Raw genomic sequence first — 16,705 nt, forward strand, 5'->3', positions numbered from 1 at the left:
AATAAAAGGGAAAAAAAATGGAAAGAAAGAAAAAAAGAGGATAAAATAAAATAAAATAAAGCAATTATAATAAAAAATAAGAAAAAAAATTATTAAGAGTAAATTTATTAAGAAAAAAAAATTTTTTTTAATTTTTAAAAATAGATTTATTAATTTTTTATACTAAAAATAAGAAAAAAATTATTTAGAAAAAATTTATTAAGAAAAAAATTTTTTAATTTTTTAAAATAAAAAATATGAAAAAACTTATTAAAAATTTTTTTAAAAATAGAAAATAAGGAAAAAATTATTAAGAAAACATTTATTAGGGAAAAAAAAATTTTTAAGCCAAAAAAAAAAAAAACGGACAGACCTAACCCTAGGACTAAGGGTGAGAGCAAAGCTATACAGACAAAATCTCACCCAGAAGCATACACATCTACACTCACAAAAAAAAGGAAAAGGGGAAAAGTTAATATATCCTGCTCCCAAAGTCCATCTCCTAAATTTGGGATGATTCGTTGTCTATTCAGGTATTCAACAGATGCAGGCACATCAAGTTGTTTGTGGAGCTTTAATCCGCTGCTTCTGAGGCTGCTGGGAGAGATTTCCCTTTCTCTTCTTTGTTCGTACAGCTCCCGGGGTTCAGCTTTGGATTTGGACCCGCCTCTGCATGTAGGTCCCCTGAGGGCGTCTGTTCCCCGCCCAGACAGAACGGGGTTAAAGGAGCAGCTGATTCGGGGGCTCTGGCTCAGTCAGGCCGGGGGGAGGGAGCGGTACGGAGGAGGCGGGGCGAGCCTGCGGCGGCAGAAGCCGGCGTGACGTTGCAGCAGCCTGAGGCGCGCCGTGCGCTCTCCCGGGGAAGTTGTCCCCGGATTACGGGAGCCTGGCCGTGGCGGGCTGCACAGGCTCCCGGGAGGGGCGGTGTGGAGAATGACCTGTGCTCGCCCACAGGCTGTTTGGTGGCGGCAGCAGCAGCCCTAGCGTCTCATGTCCGTCTCTGGGGTCCGTGCCGATAGCCGCGGCCCGCGCCCGTCTCCGGAGTTCGTTTAAGTGGCGCTCTGAATCCCCTCTCCTTGCACGCCGCGAAACAAAGAGGCAAGAAAAAGTCTCCTGCCTCTTCGGCAGCTGCAGACTTTTTCTCGTGCACCCTCCCGGCTAGTTGTGGTGCGCTAGACCCTTCAGGCTGTGTTCACGCAGCCAACCCCAGTCCTCTCCCTGGGATCCGACCGAAGCCCGCGCCTCAGCTCCCAGCCCCCGCCCGCCCCGGCGGGTGAGCAGACAAGCCTCTCGGGCTGGTGAGTGCTGCTCGGCGCCGAGCCTCTGTGCGGGAATCTCTCCGTTTTTCCCTCTGCGTCCCTGTTGCTGTGGGATCCGCGCTGATAGCCGCGGCTCGCGCCCTTCTCTGGAGCTCGTTTAGGCGGCGCTCTGAATCCCCTCTCCTTGCGCGCCGCGAAACAAAGAGGCAAGAAAAATTCTCTTGCCTCTTTGGCAGCTGCAGTCTTTTTCCCGGACTCCCTCCCGGCTAGCACCGAAGCCCGAGCCCCAGCTCCCAGGCCCCGCCCGCCCCGGCGGCTGAGCAGACAAGCCTCTCGGGCTGGTGAGTGCTGGTCGGCACCGCTCCTCTGTGCGGGAATCTCCGCTTTGCCCTCCGCACCACTGTGGCTGCGCTCTCCTCCGTGGCTCCGAAGCTTCCCCCCTCTGCCACCCGCAGTCTCTGCCCACGAAGGGGCTTCCTAGTGTGTGGAAACCTTTCCTCCTTCACAGCTCCCTCCCACTGGTGCAGGTCCCGTCCCTATTCTTTTGTCTCTGTTATTTCTTTTTTCTTTTGCCCTACCCAAGTACGTGGGGATTTTCTTGCCTTTTGGGAGGTCTGACGTCTTCTGCCAGCGTTCAGTGGGTGTTCTGTAGGAGCAGTTCCACGTGTAGATGTATTTCTCATGTATCTGTGGGGAGGAAGGTGATCTCCGCGTCTTACTCTTCCGCCATCTTGCCCCTCCCTCCCCCAGCGACTTCTTTGAGTACCAGGGCTCCTTGTCAGCTTACCTGACTCAAGTTTGCTGGTTGAACTGCCAGTCAGTGATAACTGGACCTCAGGATCTGTCTGTGCCACTATTTGTTAAATACCCACTATAGACACTGCGTTGTGTTATGAACTTTGCAGATATTATCTCACTGAATTCTCGAGCAACCCTGCAAGATAGGTGTTCTCTTTGGGCTACAGGTGAGGAGATGGGTTCAGAGGAGTCGAGGGGCTCGCCCCAGCTCTGCTGGCTGCGCAGCATGTGTTCTTTCTGCCTCTCGGCGCACGCTGGGGCTCTGCTCCTGGGCCCCCTTGCCTCTCCTTCCTTGTGTGGCTATGCACAAGGAAGTGTTCTTTTCTTCAGAAAGTGAAGTGTTCTTTTCTTCACTTGTTGAGCAGCCTAGCCCCAAGAGGAATGCTCTATCATTACGTTCAAGTTGCCTTCGTGCCAGCTGGCCCCTCACCAGCCAGAAGTTGTGTGCTTGCCTCTGCCTTCTCGGAGGCACTAGAATTTGTCTCTGTTCTGTTTGTAATGCACACCGGACTGGGCTATTAATCATGCCACGGGCCAGGCTGCACAGCACCTCTAGAATAATGAATTACCCAGCTCCTGCCAAAATGAGTCCCACCACGGCCACGAAGGAAACTTATCTCTCCCCGACTCTCTCCTCATCTTGTTCCTCCCACTTCCCTCTCTCGTCTCCTGTGATCTGTCTTGACAGTTGTAATGGGAACATTTTCTCCCATATTTAAGCTCTGAAGTGTCTCTGGGACTCGCTAATGTATCCAAAGGCTTAAACAAGGCCCGTCAAGGACGTTTATTGCTTTCTAGCATGGGCAGTTAAGCGTAGCTTACAAGCAGCTCTGGGTATATAGGGCCAGGAATATAAATGTTCCTTTTGGAAAACAAGAGAATCCCAGGGGGAAAAAATGATCTTAATGATGATATCAAATGAAGGCTTAAAGAAGAAGTAAGTTCTGGCTTGGTCACGTGACAAAGGATGCACAGGAGTTGGGATGCTGTGACCTTTGGTTTGAAGGGGTTGTTTGGGAGGTTTGGGGAAAGCAACCTAAGAGAGGATCTGAGATGCTGTGTACTGAGTAAAGGAAACATCTCTCTTCACTAACCCTTCCCTCTTCCTATGGGATAAATCCAGGATCACCTAACAACTGGGACCTCTCTTTCTCCTTACTGTCGAAATACGCTTTCTCAAATTATTGCTCTATACATATTATCACTAAGAAATGCTTTTAGCTGTACTTATGTTTCTTATGTCACCGGAATTCTGGAGGCAGGCAGTCCAGGGTTGGTGTGGTAGCTCGCTGATGTCTTCAAAACCCAGGCTCCTACCTTTCTGCCCTATCATCATTAATTTGTTGACTTATTGCCTCATGGTTGCAAGATGGTTGCTGTAGCTCCAGGTAGCATGTTTTTATTCAAGGCACTAAGAAGTAGGGAAGAGTTGTCAAGACACCAGCTATATTTGTCACTTATTTCAGGAAAAGCAAAAGCTCTTCCAGAAGCTCCCAGAAGATGTTTGCCTGAGTCTCATGAGGTCACATCCTTAACTGCCATCCTTAGCTGCAGGGAAATCTGGATAAACAAGTTTAGCTTTCCTATACTCTGAAATGGAGGCAGCAAGGGCAATGGGGGCTGAAATGCCTGTTGGGTTAGCCAACAAACAGTACTGGCCACAACCAAGTAGAGGGAAATCAAAGAAGACTAAACTGGGCAGGCAAAGGCAGTCTCACCTCACAGTAGAGGAGAAGAAAATGATTAATATTCTTGAGCCCACTGTGTGCCAGGTTTTGTGCTAGGCAGCATACCTACATGCATACATGTCATAGTTGTCTCTCTTGCGTAACGGAAAGCTAAGCTCTGAGCAGTCTTCTGGATGCGGTTCAGTTGGGAACCTGGACTTGAATCCAGGTCTGTCTGACTTGAAAGCCTATTCATGCTGCCTCTAGGAAAAGCTGAGCACTGGTTTGGGGTGTGCCTCATGGAATCTCAGCACCTTCATTTGAGTTGCCACACCTTCAATTATCTGTAGACAAAGTAGGAATCTGAAGCAATTATTTTATGGGCCCCAGAAGGTTTTTTTAAGTGAATTCTCAGGTCCTTACAGTGTGATGATAGTTAAAAAAAGAACTAGCCTGGGAGGCAGGAGACCAAGCTCTGATTAAAACTTGGTGCTGAGTTGCTCTGTGATCTTGGGTAAGTCATTTTTTTCTCATCTGGGAAATGAAAGGTTGGACTAGATGATCTACAAAAGGTCTAACAGCCTTAAGACACTTAGGTTTTGCTCCTTTCTCTCATGCATCTTTCATGTGTTCATTATTTCAACAAGTATTTATTAAGTGCCTACTATGTGCCAGGCACTGTTCTGGTACTGTGTACCAGTCAACAAAGCAAAGATCCCTGCCCTTGTGGACTTCATGTTCTAGTGTGTGTGTGTTGGGGACAGGGACACAAACAATGAACAAAAAACATAATAAATTAGTGACAAGTCAGTTACACAGTTGTCAGAAGATGACCAGTTCTCTGGGGAACAAAAGTGGGAAAAGGGAAGGGATCTGGCAGTGCTGGGAGAGAGGTTCGGTGGTCCTCACTGAGAACACAGCATTTGAGCAAAGACTTTATGGAGGGGAGGGAGTCAGCCAGCTCATAATTGGGCTTGGTCCTGCAGGCAGAGGGAGTACCAGGCCTGGAGCCTTTCTCATCCCAGTTCCATCATTTTCTTTCAGCTGTGTTGGCTTTCAAACCAGCTCAAGCTTCCTAGACTTAAAGGCCATTTAAATTTGACTTTGCTATGGCACGTAGGTGCATAGAGCCTGGCCACCACCTTCATATTTGCACCTCGGTTCACACTGCAGAAACACTCGGTTCCTCGAGATGTTGGGAAGGTGGTGGGAGAACTACCAAGGCCTGGAGTCTTATCAAAACAGCCCAACCCACCAGTTCCAGACTGTTCTTGCTGCATTTCCTGTTGAATGCTTCCTGCACACTAGTGACTCAGGGTTTTCATCATGTTCCCCAATGATTGTCTGTGTCAGTCAACCATAACTTTCCAGGTACAAGAGAGCTGTGTGGTCATCTTTACAAGTTACTGCTCCTGAGCCAGCCTGTGATGGGTGGCCTGGGCTTTCCCCATTAGCTGCAGAAGGAACCGCAGTGAGCAAGGCCAGCAGCCTGCAGGAAGACTCAGCCATTTGCTGGGCTGTGCCGACTGTGTGTGTGTGTGTGTGTGTGTGTGTGTGTGTGTGTGTGTGTGTGTTCAGTGACAACTTTGAATACACTTGAAATGGAAGAAAGAGAAAGGACAACAGTTGACTTCTTGAGTTGTGTTCCATGCAGAGAAGTTACTTAGAATCTGTGGTCAGTGGTTTTGCACAGGTGCATTGTTATCCCCATTTGGACTGAGAACTTTTATGAACTGTAATATTTATGTGGACAGGTTGATGGCTTGTGAATTAAAGAATTCCCCCTTGGTCCTAGTGTGGGGTTAGCGTGTGCCCCAGCCGCCTGCTCTAAGGTAGATCGCACTTTAGGCAAGAGTCTAGACCCCGTAGAAAGACCCCTCTAGGTTGTATGGGCCTCGGTCCAAATACTGAACAAACCTGGGTATCACCCACTGGATATTGAGAAGTTTGGTCCTAGGGAATGGCTCAGGGTGGATTTCATAGTTCTCTTCCTGTTACATATCCTTTCCGTGTGGCCTTGACATTTGTTTGATGGGAGTAGCAAGGGAACTTAACTTTGATCTCTGAAGTCTGAGTGAGGTTACCGGTGAGAGTTTGGAATTATGTACAAAATGCAGGATACATTTAAAATGAAAGGAGGGTGAAAGTCTTCCTCAGGACTGTGGGCCATTGAACTGAATTTTACATGTGTTTTCTTATGGTTTTCCCATCTTTTGATTTGTTTCCCTCCTATGCACTATTTAGAAACTACTGAGCCATGGACACAGAGTAGGGGAGAAGCATAGTGCTAGAGATGGAGATTTCACAGGTTGAGGTGGAGACATTAGCCTAGAAAATTCTGATAAGAGCATAAAAGTCAGTCTGAGAATAAGAAAGATGATAAGGGTATAGGATTTCTATTTTACATATTTGTCTACTTACAAGATAAAAGATATTGTTCATTCATTCAACAAATATATCAAACACCTACTACTACTGTGGCTGGCTCTATTCTAAGCACTGAGATACAGCAGTAAACACCACCATCCAAAAGCTTCCCCATCCTCATCTTGTTTGGTTAAATGATATGAAATTGCTGTTTCTGTAGGTTAAAAACAATTGATTATAAATACAATATGATCTAGCATTTACTCTGTGATCCATCCATGCCACTCCTAGGTTTTTACTTAAAAGAAGTAAGAGCATGCATCCAAACAAAGACTTGTACGTGAGTATTTGTAGCAGATTTATTTTTAATGGCCTTGACTGGAAGCAACCCATATGTCCGTCAACAAGTGAATGGATAAACAAATTGTAGTGTAGCCATACGATGGAATGCTACTCGGCAGTTAGAAGGACTGAAGTACTGATACACGCGGCAATATGGATGGACCTTAAATACATTGTGCTAAGTGAAAGAAACCAGAGGATTTCATTTTATACAAAACTTTAGAAGATGCAAACTAATCCGTAGTAACAGAAAGCAGACCAATGGTTGCCTTGGAACAGGAACTGGGGTTGGGGGCAGGAAGGGCAGGAGGGAGAGACTGCAAAGGGGCAAGTGGGACCTTTTGGGGTGATGGATGTGTTTGCTGTTTTGATTGTGGTGATGGTTTCACAGGTGTATACACACATCAAACCCTTTCAAATAGTACACTTTGAATATGCACAGTTAATTATATGACAGTTATACCTCAACGAAGGTGTTAAAAACAGTCGAACAGCAACAATTTCATATATTTCAATCAATAGATAAATGTTAGTGATAAATTAATGTTTGAAACCTTATATTCACTTTTCATACCTGGGTTGAAAACTCACCATGTATCAGGCACCGTGAAAGTTATTATCAATGGAAAGCGAATGAGGCTGTTCCTGCTTTTAAGCTTAGCGGGCAAAATCAGTTTGTAAAGAGACGGCTGGACAGCTTTCCCACAGGCAGTTCTGAAGCAATTGCCAGGTTTAACCAAGTTATCCTCTGTTGACTGCATTTACGCATGTGTCTGTGCCTTCCTTCTTTTTCAGAGTGACTTGTGGTCTTTGGGAATCACCGCCATCGAGATGGCAGAAGGTGCTCCCCGTAAGTACCTTCCTCTGGGTGAAATCTGTTGCTGGTCTGCCCTGCAGGTACTGACGCTTCCTTGCCAGGAGCTGCAGTAGCTTTATTTCTGCTACACCGAGCCCTGCATGGACTCAAGCTGGCATAGTGAGAAAGCAGAGTCATCCTAAATCAACCAGGAATCCATTCATTTCAGAGGGGTGTGAGGATCTTGTGTTTATGAGGGGAAACAAGAAAGCAAAGGGAAGCAAACTTTGAGAGTCTAATCTGTTTACAGATCTGGCATGTAGTTTATTCTTGAACTACTCTTCGCCTGTAGTAAAACTGCGACCAAGCCACAAAGGCTGTAAACGCCAACGTAACAAAAATTCACAGCTGATTTTCAGTGCATGGGTTATGTGAACACTTGCACTCCATTTCTCTCACTCCTATTAAAATACCGCTGTTTAGAGTTTTAGATTTCCCTGCTTATTGGAGGCAGAGTGGCCAGGGTTCTGCCTACCTGGAGAACCTCTCCAATTCCTGGAGATCTTGAGCACAGACCCCACAGAGAATCTCCCCAGCCCCGTGGTCACCACGAGCATGCACCTCAGAGACTCCACGCAGGAAATGCAACTGACCAGGGGCAGCTGCCACCATGACACCGAGGCTGCACCTCCCGAGGGCCACTCTGCACCAGTGACCGAGCGTGGCAGGGATATAAGGCAGACCCTTTCCTGGAAGACAGGGATTCCTTAGAAGGCAGCTTTCACTCCTTAGTTTCCCTCCTTGCTTTCCTTAGAGTGTGGGACAGCCTAGCACGCTCCACCTACTTTTTCTCCCTCCCAGCACACTTCACAGCAAACTGACAACTCTGCCAGCCTTCCCTCGCTCCCTCTCTGTTCAGACAAGAATTTCCCCCAGTAATATCCTCTCATGTTTAATACCACCTTGGTGTCTGCTTTCCAGAGGACCCAGACCAAAGCAGGCCCCCTGTTTGTATGACGGGTCATTGTGCTCGTGTGACTTTTTACCCTCAAGTTATCATAGTTTTCTTATTTCTCATTCCAGAGTTGGTAGAATTCATCTGTAGCATGACTGGAGTGTTTATTGACAAAATCCCCTCATCCACAATGCTAATAGGCATTTATGAATCAGAAAAATAATATTGGCAGTCTTGAAACAATATCATCATTCTTAATGAGTAGTAGAGAGGGCTAAAAATAAATTTCCACCCACCGAATCCTTTAGCTTTGGGGGAGAACATGTTCTTATTCTAGGCACAAAGGAAAAGATACTCCCAGATGAAAAGTAAACTAGTGAAATATTCTGATTAAGATAAGAACGTATGAGTGTTTTCACTAAATGTCATCTTCACAATTTGAGATATTTTTATCTCTTCTGCCAGACTTCCTTTGCCTTAATCCTCTGGTCTTCCTGGGGCCATTGAACAAAACAAAACCCCAAAAAAACCCATCATGAAAAGCCATTCAAAGTGTTTGGAAATACAGATAGAAAGGTGTTCTGGTCTAGTGCTTTATACTCCAAAAATCCATGAAAGTAACATTGCATTTCCAGCATCTAAGAAATAGTGGATTATCAAATATCTTTTATTTTATGATTTGGGATTTTACTAATTAAAGATAACTTACTATCTCCATTGTAGTTGTTATCTTGATGTTGTTTACTTGGAGTCTTAGATGGTTATTTATAGCAAAGCAAAGGTTGCTGAGCCTTTAACTTGTTGTCCTTGAAAATGAAGTGAAAAGTAGACATGTTAACAATCTCTAATTGAAATGCGTTGGATTATATGAGACTCCTATAATCAGCTCATTTAACTGCTCACCAAACGGAAGCTTTATGATCTTCTGACGCCGCTCACTTGTCATGCCTGGACTCAGGGAGCCGTTTGGCAGCATTAGCAGCACAGCTAGGACGGGCTTGGCCTGGGTTTGGCCTCCTAACCCAAGCTGGCCCTTGTTTTGGTCTCTTGCAGCTCTGTGTGACATGCACCCCATGAGAGCCCTCTTTCTCATCCCCCGGAACCCAGCGCCTCGGCTGAAGTCTAAGAAGTGGTGAGTTTGGTCTTCAGTGTTTTACAGGTCTAAGAGCAGGGTTTTCTGTGATTCTCTTTTGGATGAGCTCAAAGCCTTAGGTCCTGCTGACAAGATTAAACTAATATGTGCTAAGACTTGGTGAGTGATTATGATGTTATTCATCTTAAAGTACATATTGAGGACCTACTATTTGCACAGTAAGTCCTTATCTTCACACCTTCAAGGTAAGGAGGTATTAGCTAAAATGGGTGGCAGAACCCAAGTAATAACATGGAAGCGCTTTGATTTATTACTCCGAGTAATATCTTTCCTGGTAGCGCAGAACATGTCATCAGAAAGGGTGATAGTTTAGAGTCAGCCCATTAGATTGGCTGACGTTCTTCTGTTCCTTAAGACATTTACTCCCTAAATATGTATACACGCTCGGTAGTATGCGAGGTGATTTCACTGCTCTGTGCATGAGCATTTGTAATTTTTATTTTTGCTATTGCTTTCTCTTTATGGCAGGTGATACTGGCTCCTTATTTGGGGCAGTGATATAACTTTTCCATCTAATAAACTAATTCACATAAAAAGTGACTTAATTTAAAGAAAAATGCTAAGTGAATACTTGTATGGGTGGTGAAGTGTAGGGTAAAAATTGTGTTGGTAGTGTATGATTGACTAGAGTTTGGGAACAGAGTTCTACAGGTTAGGCCAGGAGCTGGACTTTTGACTATTTTGTGCACTTACATCAGGGTCTTTGTATCTTGTCATTCTGTGACAAAAAATTCATTGCTCCTCCCCTTCCCCCTGTGGATATGGTATATCCTCCTTGGTACATTCTCAATTCTGATTCCCTTTGCCCTGGGCCCAATTCCTGGACCATTTATGACCTCCTACCCTTTTCTAGAGACATATTCTAGGCACTTTGAGCCTGAAGGGACAAGACTCTTCTGCCCCTTTTCTTTTTTCTTTTTCTTTTTTTTTTTAAATAAATTTATTTATTTTTATTTTTGGCCGCGTTGGATTTTTGTTGCTGTGTGTGGGCTTTCTCTAGTTGTGGCGAGCGGGGGCTACTCTTCGTTGCGGTGTGTGGGCTTCTCGTTGCGGTGTCTGGGCTTCTCATTGCGGTGGCTTCTCTTGTTGTGGAGCACGGGCTCTAGGCATGCGGGCTTCAGTAGTTGTAGCATGCGGGCTCAGTAGTTGTGGCTCTCGGGCACTAGAGCACAGGCTCAGTAGTTGTGGCGCATGGGCTTAGTTGCTCCGCGGCATGTGGGACCAGGGCTCGAACCCGTGTCCCCTGCATTGGCAGGCGGATTCCTAACCACTGCGCCACCAGGGAAGCCCCTCTCCTGCCCCTTTTCATACCACTTCGTGATCAGGTCCTTGACCGAGGCCCTCATGTTTCTCATGCACCCACCCAGTTTCACCCTCCACTATACGAGAGCAATCTTAATTAATACCATCATCCAGGAGTGACATAGGGACCCTGGTCGAACAAGAGAAAGGCGTACAGCACAGAGAGAGGGAAAGGAAACAGCCAGAAGAGACGACAGCCTCGGAGTTAGTTGCCGAGGGCTGCACAGGAAGAGAGTGAGAGTTGCTATTGGTAACGAGGAGGCAGAGCATCCCTCCTCCCCTCTCCGGAGGGTCACTGTGGTGTGAGACAATCACTCTCTCCCCAGCAACAGCCTTCCATTGGGCACCACACAGCACGTGATCCGCAGGCGCCCAGAGGCCCTGCTTCCTCACTTCTCTCTGGAACAGACTCCTGGGGAGGAGTTGGCTCCGTCTGTCCCTTGGAAGTGTCAGTGGCACTGTGAAGCCCTCCGCTAGCTTTCTGCTTGTGCTTCATGCCAAGCCTCCCGGGAAGGGGGGTGGGAGGGCTGCTAAGCCCAGTGGGCTTCACCTGCCCTGTCCCCTCCCTTCCTCCTCTGCCTTCACGGCTGCTGGACAAAATGACCATCCACACGTCTGCTGTTTTCCTGGCACGGTGTGGCCACACACCTCGTTTCAGAAATATTTGTGTTGATTGCCAACTTTAAAAAATCTGGCGGTTGAGCAGTCCATGGAGATTTCTGACCTTTTTTGACAAAGGTGCAGCAATACTGTCCTGCCCAGTGGTTCCTGCTCCCTTTTAAGGTGAGAGCTTGTGCTTCTGCCCCAGTCACTGCCTCTCCCAACCCAGAAGCTGGTATCTGTCGGTCACCCCACTTGTCCTGTTTCCTTCTTACCCCTGGTCTGCGCCGCCCTTTGTGTGACCCGTCTGGCCCCCAGAAAAGTGAGTGACTGGCCCCGGCACTACAGTTTCTGCATTCATTGACCTTGCTCCAAAAAGGGCAAACCCTGCACTGACCTTGTCTGAGAAATACAGACCTGGGGAGAAATACAGGCTAACTTCTCTGCTGTAAACCTTTGGCAATGAGAGCTAATTGTGATAATGCTGTAGGGAGCTGGATCAGTCCAGGAACAGTGAGGAAGGAGACCAGGCCACCTTCATTTCACCAGCCTCCTTGCACGCCCTTGCCTGGCTTGGAAGGGAAGCCAGTTACGAGCAGGAGTCCCACACTGCCAGGCAGGGGATGGGAAAATGACTTGACTGTTTGAGAGCAAGTGGGAAAAACAAAAGCCCTGGTAAAATACCCTTTTTCACTCAGAACCCAGCCTTTATAAAGATGGCTGTGCAGCCTCGGGCCACAGGACACTTGGTGTGGCTCTAATTTCTCTGCCATAGAATTCCAGTGTTTAAGTGAAAATATTTAGGCACTTCAGAGTACCTGTCTTGAACCACCAGGTCCGAAGTGACTTAAAATAGAATGGGGTTTGAGAGGAAGTGAAATATTTCTGTCTGTTTTCCTTTTCCTTCTTTCCCTCCTCCCCCATCAAAAGAAACAAAACTCTAAAATGTTCTTTTATATCCAGCTCTTCTCTACTTAAATGAGTTATCAGATGAAGTACACTGTTCCTAGTGTATATTCCAGCATATGACCAAAGGGGGCGCCATTGTGGCAGAGACGGCAGTGAACTCTTCATTATAAGCATTCATTCAGCTGAGGGTCATTTCCAAGGAACGTGACTGAGTCTACAACATACAAGGCATATGTATGTTGTAGACTCAGCAACTTATATGTATGTATGTGTATTTAAGATATATATATAAATATAAAAATTTAAACTACATATGTAAAGTATATATTTAATCTTTTTAATATATTTTTTATTGAATGACGGAGTCTTTAAATTCTGTAGTGCTTTACGATTTTCAAAAGTTTCACACACATGATTTCTTATAGTCCCATAATAACCCTTTTTTTCCTTAACCACAACCCTGCCAGACAGATGCTCTGAGTCCTCATTTTATGGGTGAGAGTCTGAGGCTTAGGTAGGTTATGCTCCTTGCACTAGGCTGTACAGTCTTCGTTTGCCAAGTCTGTAACCCATATTCTTTCTACTGTACCATTTGACCTCTTAAAGTTCAAGGTTAAAGTGGTAGAGAAGGAGCTGTACTCGTCCCTAAGTGTGAGCACTTGTTCCTTGAGCCTTAACATTAGGGAAACAAAGGCAGTCACACTGCTGTTTTCCCCTTTTGTTATGAGAGGAAAGGAAAGCATCCCTTCGAGCAGGAGCCGGGCCCTTCCTCCCCGATCAGTGTAGTGAGGAGAGGCCTCGTGCTAAGGAAGTCCTGTGGTCAGGGCTCCAGTCAATGGTCACATGGCTCAGACCTTTGATTAGGCCTCCAGGAGGGTTACAACCTGAGTTGAGTCAGAGGGGAAGAAGGATGCTCTCACCGTCTGTCTCCATGTCAACAAATGGTGGGATTCCCATGTTCCCCTCCTGTCTCTGCTCCTGCTCTGCGTGTAGTTGGATTCAACCCACATGGGTAACCATCTCCTTCAAAAGATTTCCTCTCCCTTCTCTTCCCACCGTGCTCACCCCGGCTCCCCTGCCCTCACATGTATACTCCATGACATTGCTTCCCTCCAAGGGTCTCTGGAGAAGGATGGAAATGACTCTGTTCCTGTGAAAGATGGTTGGTTTTGTCCTTTTCACATGCCCTTTAAATGTGAAGATTCCACACAGGCAAAGCAGCATTCGATTGAGCGCATCAGAAAAGTCCCAACTGCTTATCACTGGAAAGAGGTATAAGATTCCTGGTCCAAGCCACTCACGCTCCAGATGGAGACTGGAGGCCTGGTATGGTTAACTGGCTTATCCTGAGTCCCAGGTTCATGGCAGCCTGAAACCCCAGCCTTCTGCTTTTACTCCAGAGCTTACAACCATTTCTGTTATTTTATGAAACACCAGTTCTGATTCTTGCTGGGTTATCAAGCACTTTTGTTTTCGAAATGACAATGCTCTTGGGTGGGGAGGGGACTGTAAATAAAATAATGATAATAGAAAGGAAATATCAGAAAATACTTCAAATAGACTGAATTTACTACTAGTAGTGTGACTTTGGAGTTTATTGAAATCAAAACAAAAGTTATTACACAAACTTTTTTAGAATTAATCTTTTTTTGCAGTCTCCTTAGAGATGATAATGATGCTGGTGACTTTTTCTGCTAATGCATCTAATCCTAGTATATGTAAAATAATTCCCTTAAAGAACTCTATACTATTTGGTTCAACCCAAGCGGGGAAAATCACCTTCAAATTTCTGCTCGTAGCCCTCAAGGCAGATCCTCCTGTTCTTTAAGCCTGGTAGTGGTCAGAGATGCTGGGACATTGTCATCATAGTAATAGTAATAATAATAACAATCATAGCAAACACACATACAGCATTTATGATGTAACAGGCCCGGTTCTAACTTATTTAATCATCACAACAGTCTTCTGAGATAAGTACTAATAGTATCCCCATTTGCAGCCAGGGAGACTGAGGCACAGAAAAGTTAAGGGATCTGCCTAAAATCGCACAGTTAGTAAATGATGGAAACTGAAATAGAGGAAAAGAGTAGTTCTGGGCAAGTGCAAATTTTAAAGATCAAATTGCATGTAGGGAGTCTGAAGATTACCAAAAACTTTTAGCCCAGCTCACTAAAACATTATAGTGATTAATGTCATAATCGTTCAGGCATTTTTAATTCCTCTAACACAATTTAATACATAAACAGGAAAAATCTGGGAAGATAAAGTGTTCAGTGACACTGGTATTAGAAGAACTAGTATTTCAGACTGTAAGTACCAGTCACTAACATTTATCTCTCTCGGTGCCAACCCTTGGGAAGTTAGTATTACTAATCTTGAGGTTTTTTTTTTAAAGTGACAGAACTAAATTACCAGCAGCCAAGACTGAAACAATAAAGTTATAGAAATGTACTTTAAACGCATTAGGCCTCTCGGCAAAGAGTCAGGTAATGCTTAATGTAGGTGAAGTATTTTTACTTTTAATTAAACATGTAATTAAGCATATTGATTCTTTGGTCACACTAACTTAAATGGAGACAATGAATCTTTCTTTGAAGATTTGTTTTAAGTAGCATTATTTTCTCTTCACTGAGAACCATTTGCAGATGACATGGCATAGACTGCCAGCTTTGTAGTTCTACACGTCTTGGCCCATCCTTTGGGCCCCAAAATATTCTCTTGAATATCTCTTGAGGTTTCTTCTCACCAGGAGAGATACTGGGAAAAAGACTCTGCTATAGCTGTTCCCATTAAACTCCCTGAACACTCTCTCATCCCGGAGATGTCTCTGACTTTTGTGAGGTGTCAGTATCGGGGAAGGGAATGTACAGTCTATTAAGTCTGGATCTCTTTTTAAATTGGTTATGATTTCTTTTATTTATCATCCCCTAATGAATGGTTGCCCTCTATAAAGAACAAACTTTTTCTTCCAAGTTGCAAGCAGAAAAAAAAGAACTGCCATTTGCATTCCTCGTGAATATTTAATAGCTTTCTGTCTTCATTTGTTTTTGTTTTCACCTTTTTAATGCTGATTTTCTACCTAGAAGAGTACGGGGTGGAGTTTGTCTATTTCTTTACGCAGGTTAACCTTATTCTTTTCATTTTATTCCTTAGGACGGTCCATTATTTCATTATGGTTTTTTGTGTTTTTTGTGTTTTTTTGTTTTTGCAAAGTCCCTCCTTAGATGATATCACATTAGTGCCTCCACAGATTAATCCTATGGATAGAAAGAAAGTGTATGAAGTGATATCTTCTCTCTAAGCCTTCATCTCTGTCCCTCAGAAGCACGCATTTGAAGCCACATGACAGCTCTCGTCCAGAATTCTCACCCGATAACCATCCACACATTCATCTGTTTGTCAAACACGTAGTGTGCTCGTGATAGGAAGGTGACTCAGGCAGCTCCCAACTCTGGGGAGAATTTCCAGTGTCGGGGAGGCAGGGCTACGAGCTGAAGGACTTAGAGGGAGGTGCTTAGAATGTCCATCCTACTGTTCCTATGTCTAGCCCTCAGTGTTTCCAATCCTGATTCATCCTGAGCTGACCTTCAGGTGACCTTTACTTCTATGTAAAATAATTTAAAAGCTTGAACATAGCCTGGAAATTTAAGGAGGAAAAAAATACCAGTAGTTCAGTACGACTTTAAAAACATGGAGTGAGGTGAAAAACTGCTTTGACCGGGGCAGAAATGGAGAGTGGTACGTATAGCAGTGCCCTCTCCCATTTGAATCTTGAAGAACACGATCACCATTGCGTTCTGTGTGGTGAGGACACCTTTTAGGCCTGAAGGATGTATATACAGGGCCCGCTGGGAAGTTTGGGGAAGCTTGCGGAAGCTTGCTTCGGGGATCTGCTCCTGTAACTCCCCAGTGCTCCACAGGAGGGCAACAGAGAGCGCAAAATGGATTCATTCCTGAGCAGGGTTGGGCCACGAGGAGGGTGAGCAGGGTTCCCCCAAGGTCTCCAAGGGTGATGTGCCCTGCTGACAATGGGGCACCTCGGAAAGGCATGCTGTAGAGTCATGAGCTTAATTATTTATGATGCTGGACAATTTCTTGGAACTTTCAAACAGAACATGCATGCCCAACTCATGAATCATAGCTCAAGTCATCATTAGTATCTACCACGCTGTGGACTTGTGCCCTATTCGCGGGTATCTCTCACAGCTTTCCCCTGCCCCTGTGCGTCTCTGGCACAGGGTTTATCTCTGAGGGAATGGTGCCTTTCTAGAAAGAGATAAATTTGCTTCTGGGTATGAACTTAGTCCCTATAAGTTAAGTTTCCAAGTCTGTGGATTGATAGCAAACATACACATACATCCTGTTCTTATTCATTGGAAAACAAAGTTCAAAAGTGATTCAGAACTGCCAGTTAAAAAATTTGCCTAATGTTCACTTTACCATATAAGAATCTTGCTCATTCCTACATAATGTACTCCCCCTTACCTGTCCAACCCTGGTTTTACTTTTCCCAGCTTGCATTTTCTGCCGCATTTAGAGAACTCACCTCAGTGTCCCCTGACATATAGTATGCTCAAT

The 16,705-nt window shown here is 45.1% G+C and overlaps 1 protein-coding gene across 1 annotated transcript in view; it reads left to right on the plus strand.

The window, feature by feature from the left end:
• TNIK (TRAF2 and NCK interacting kinase) overlaps positions 1 to 16,705 on the plus strand; it is a 410,774-nt gene that overhangs the window by 294,494 nt on the left and 99,575 nt on the right. The window contains exons 8-9 of the mRNA XM_061193436.1: positions 7,208 to 7,262; positions 9,217 to 9,295. Of these exons, the coding sequence (XP_061049419.1) occupies positions 7,208 to 7,262; positions 9,217 to 9,295 (134 nt within the window). The remainder of the gene's footprint in view (positions 1 to 7,207; positions 7,263 to 9,216; positions 9,296 to 16,705) is intronic.

This window comes from Eubalaena glacialis, chromosome 6 (genome assembly GCF_028564815.1).
Source record: "Eubalaena glacialis isolate mEubGla1 chromosome 6, mEubGla1.1.hap2.+ XY, whole genome shotgun sequence".
Classification (NCBI taxonomy): Eukaryota; Metazoa; Chordata; class Mammalia; order Artiodactyla; family Balaenidae; genus Eubalaena; species Eubalaena glacialis.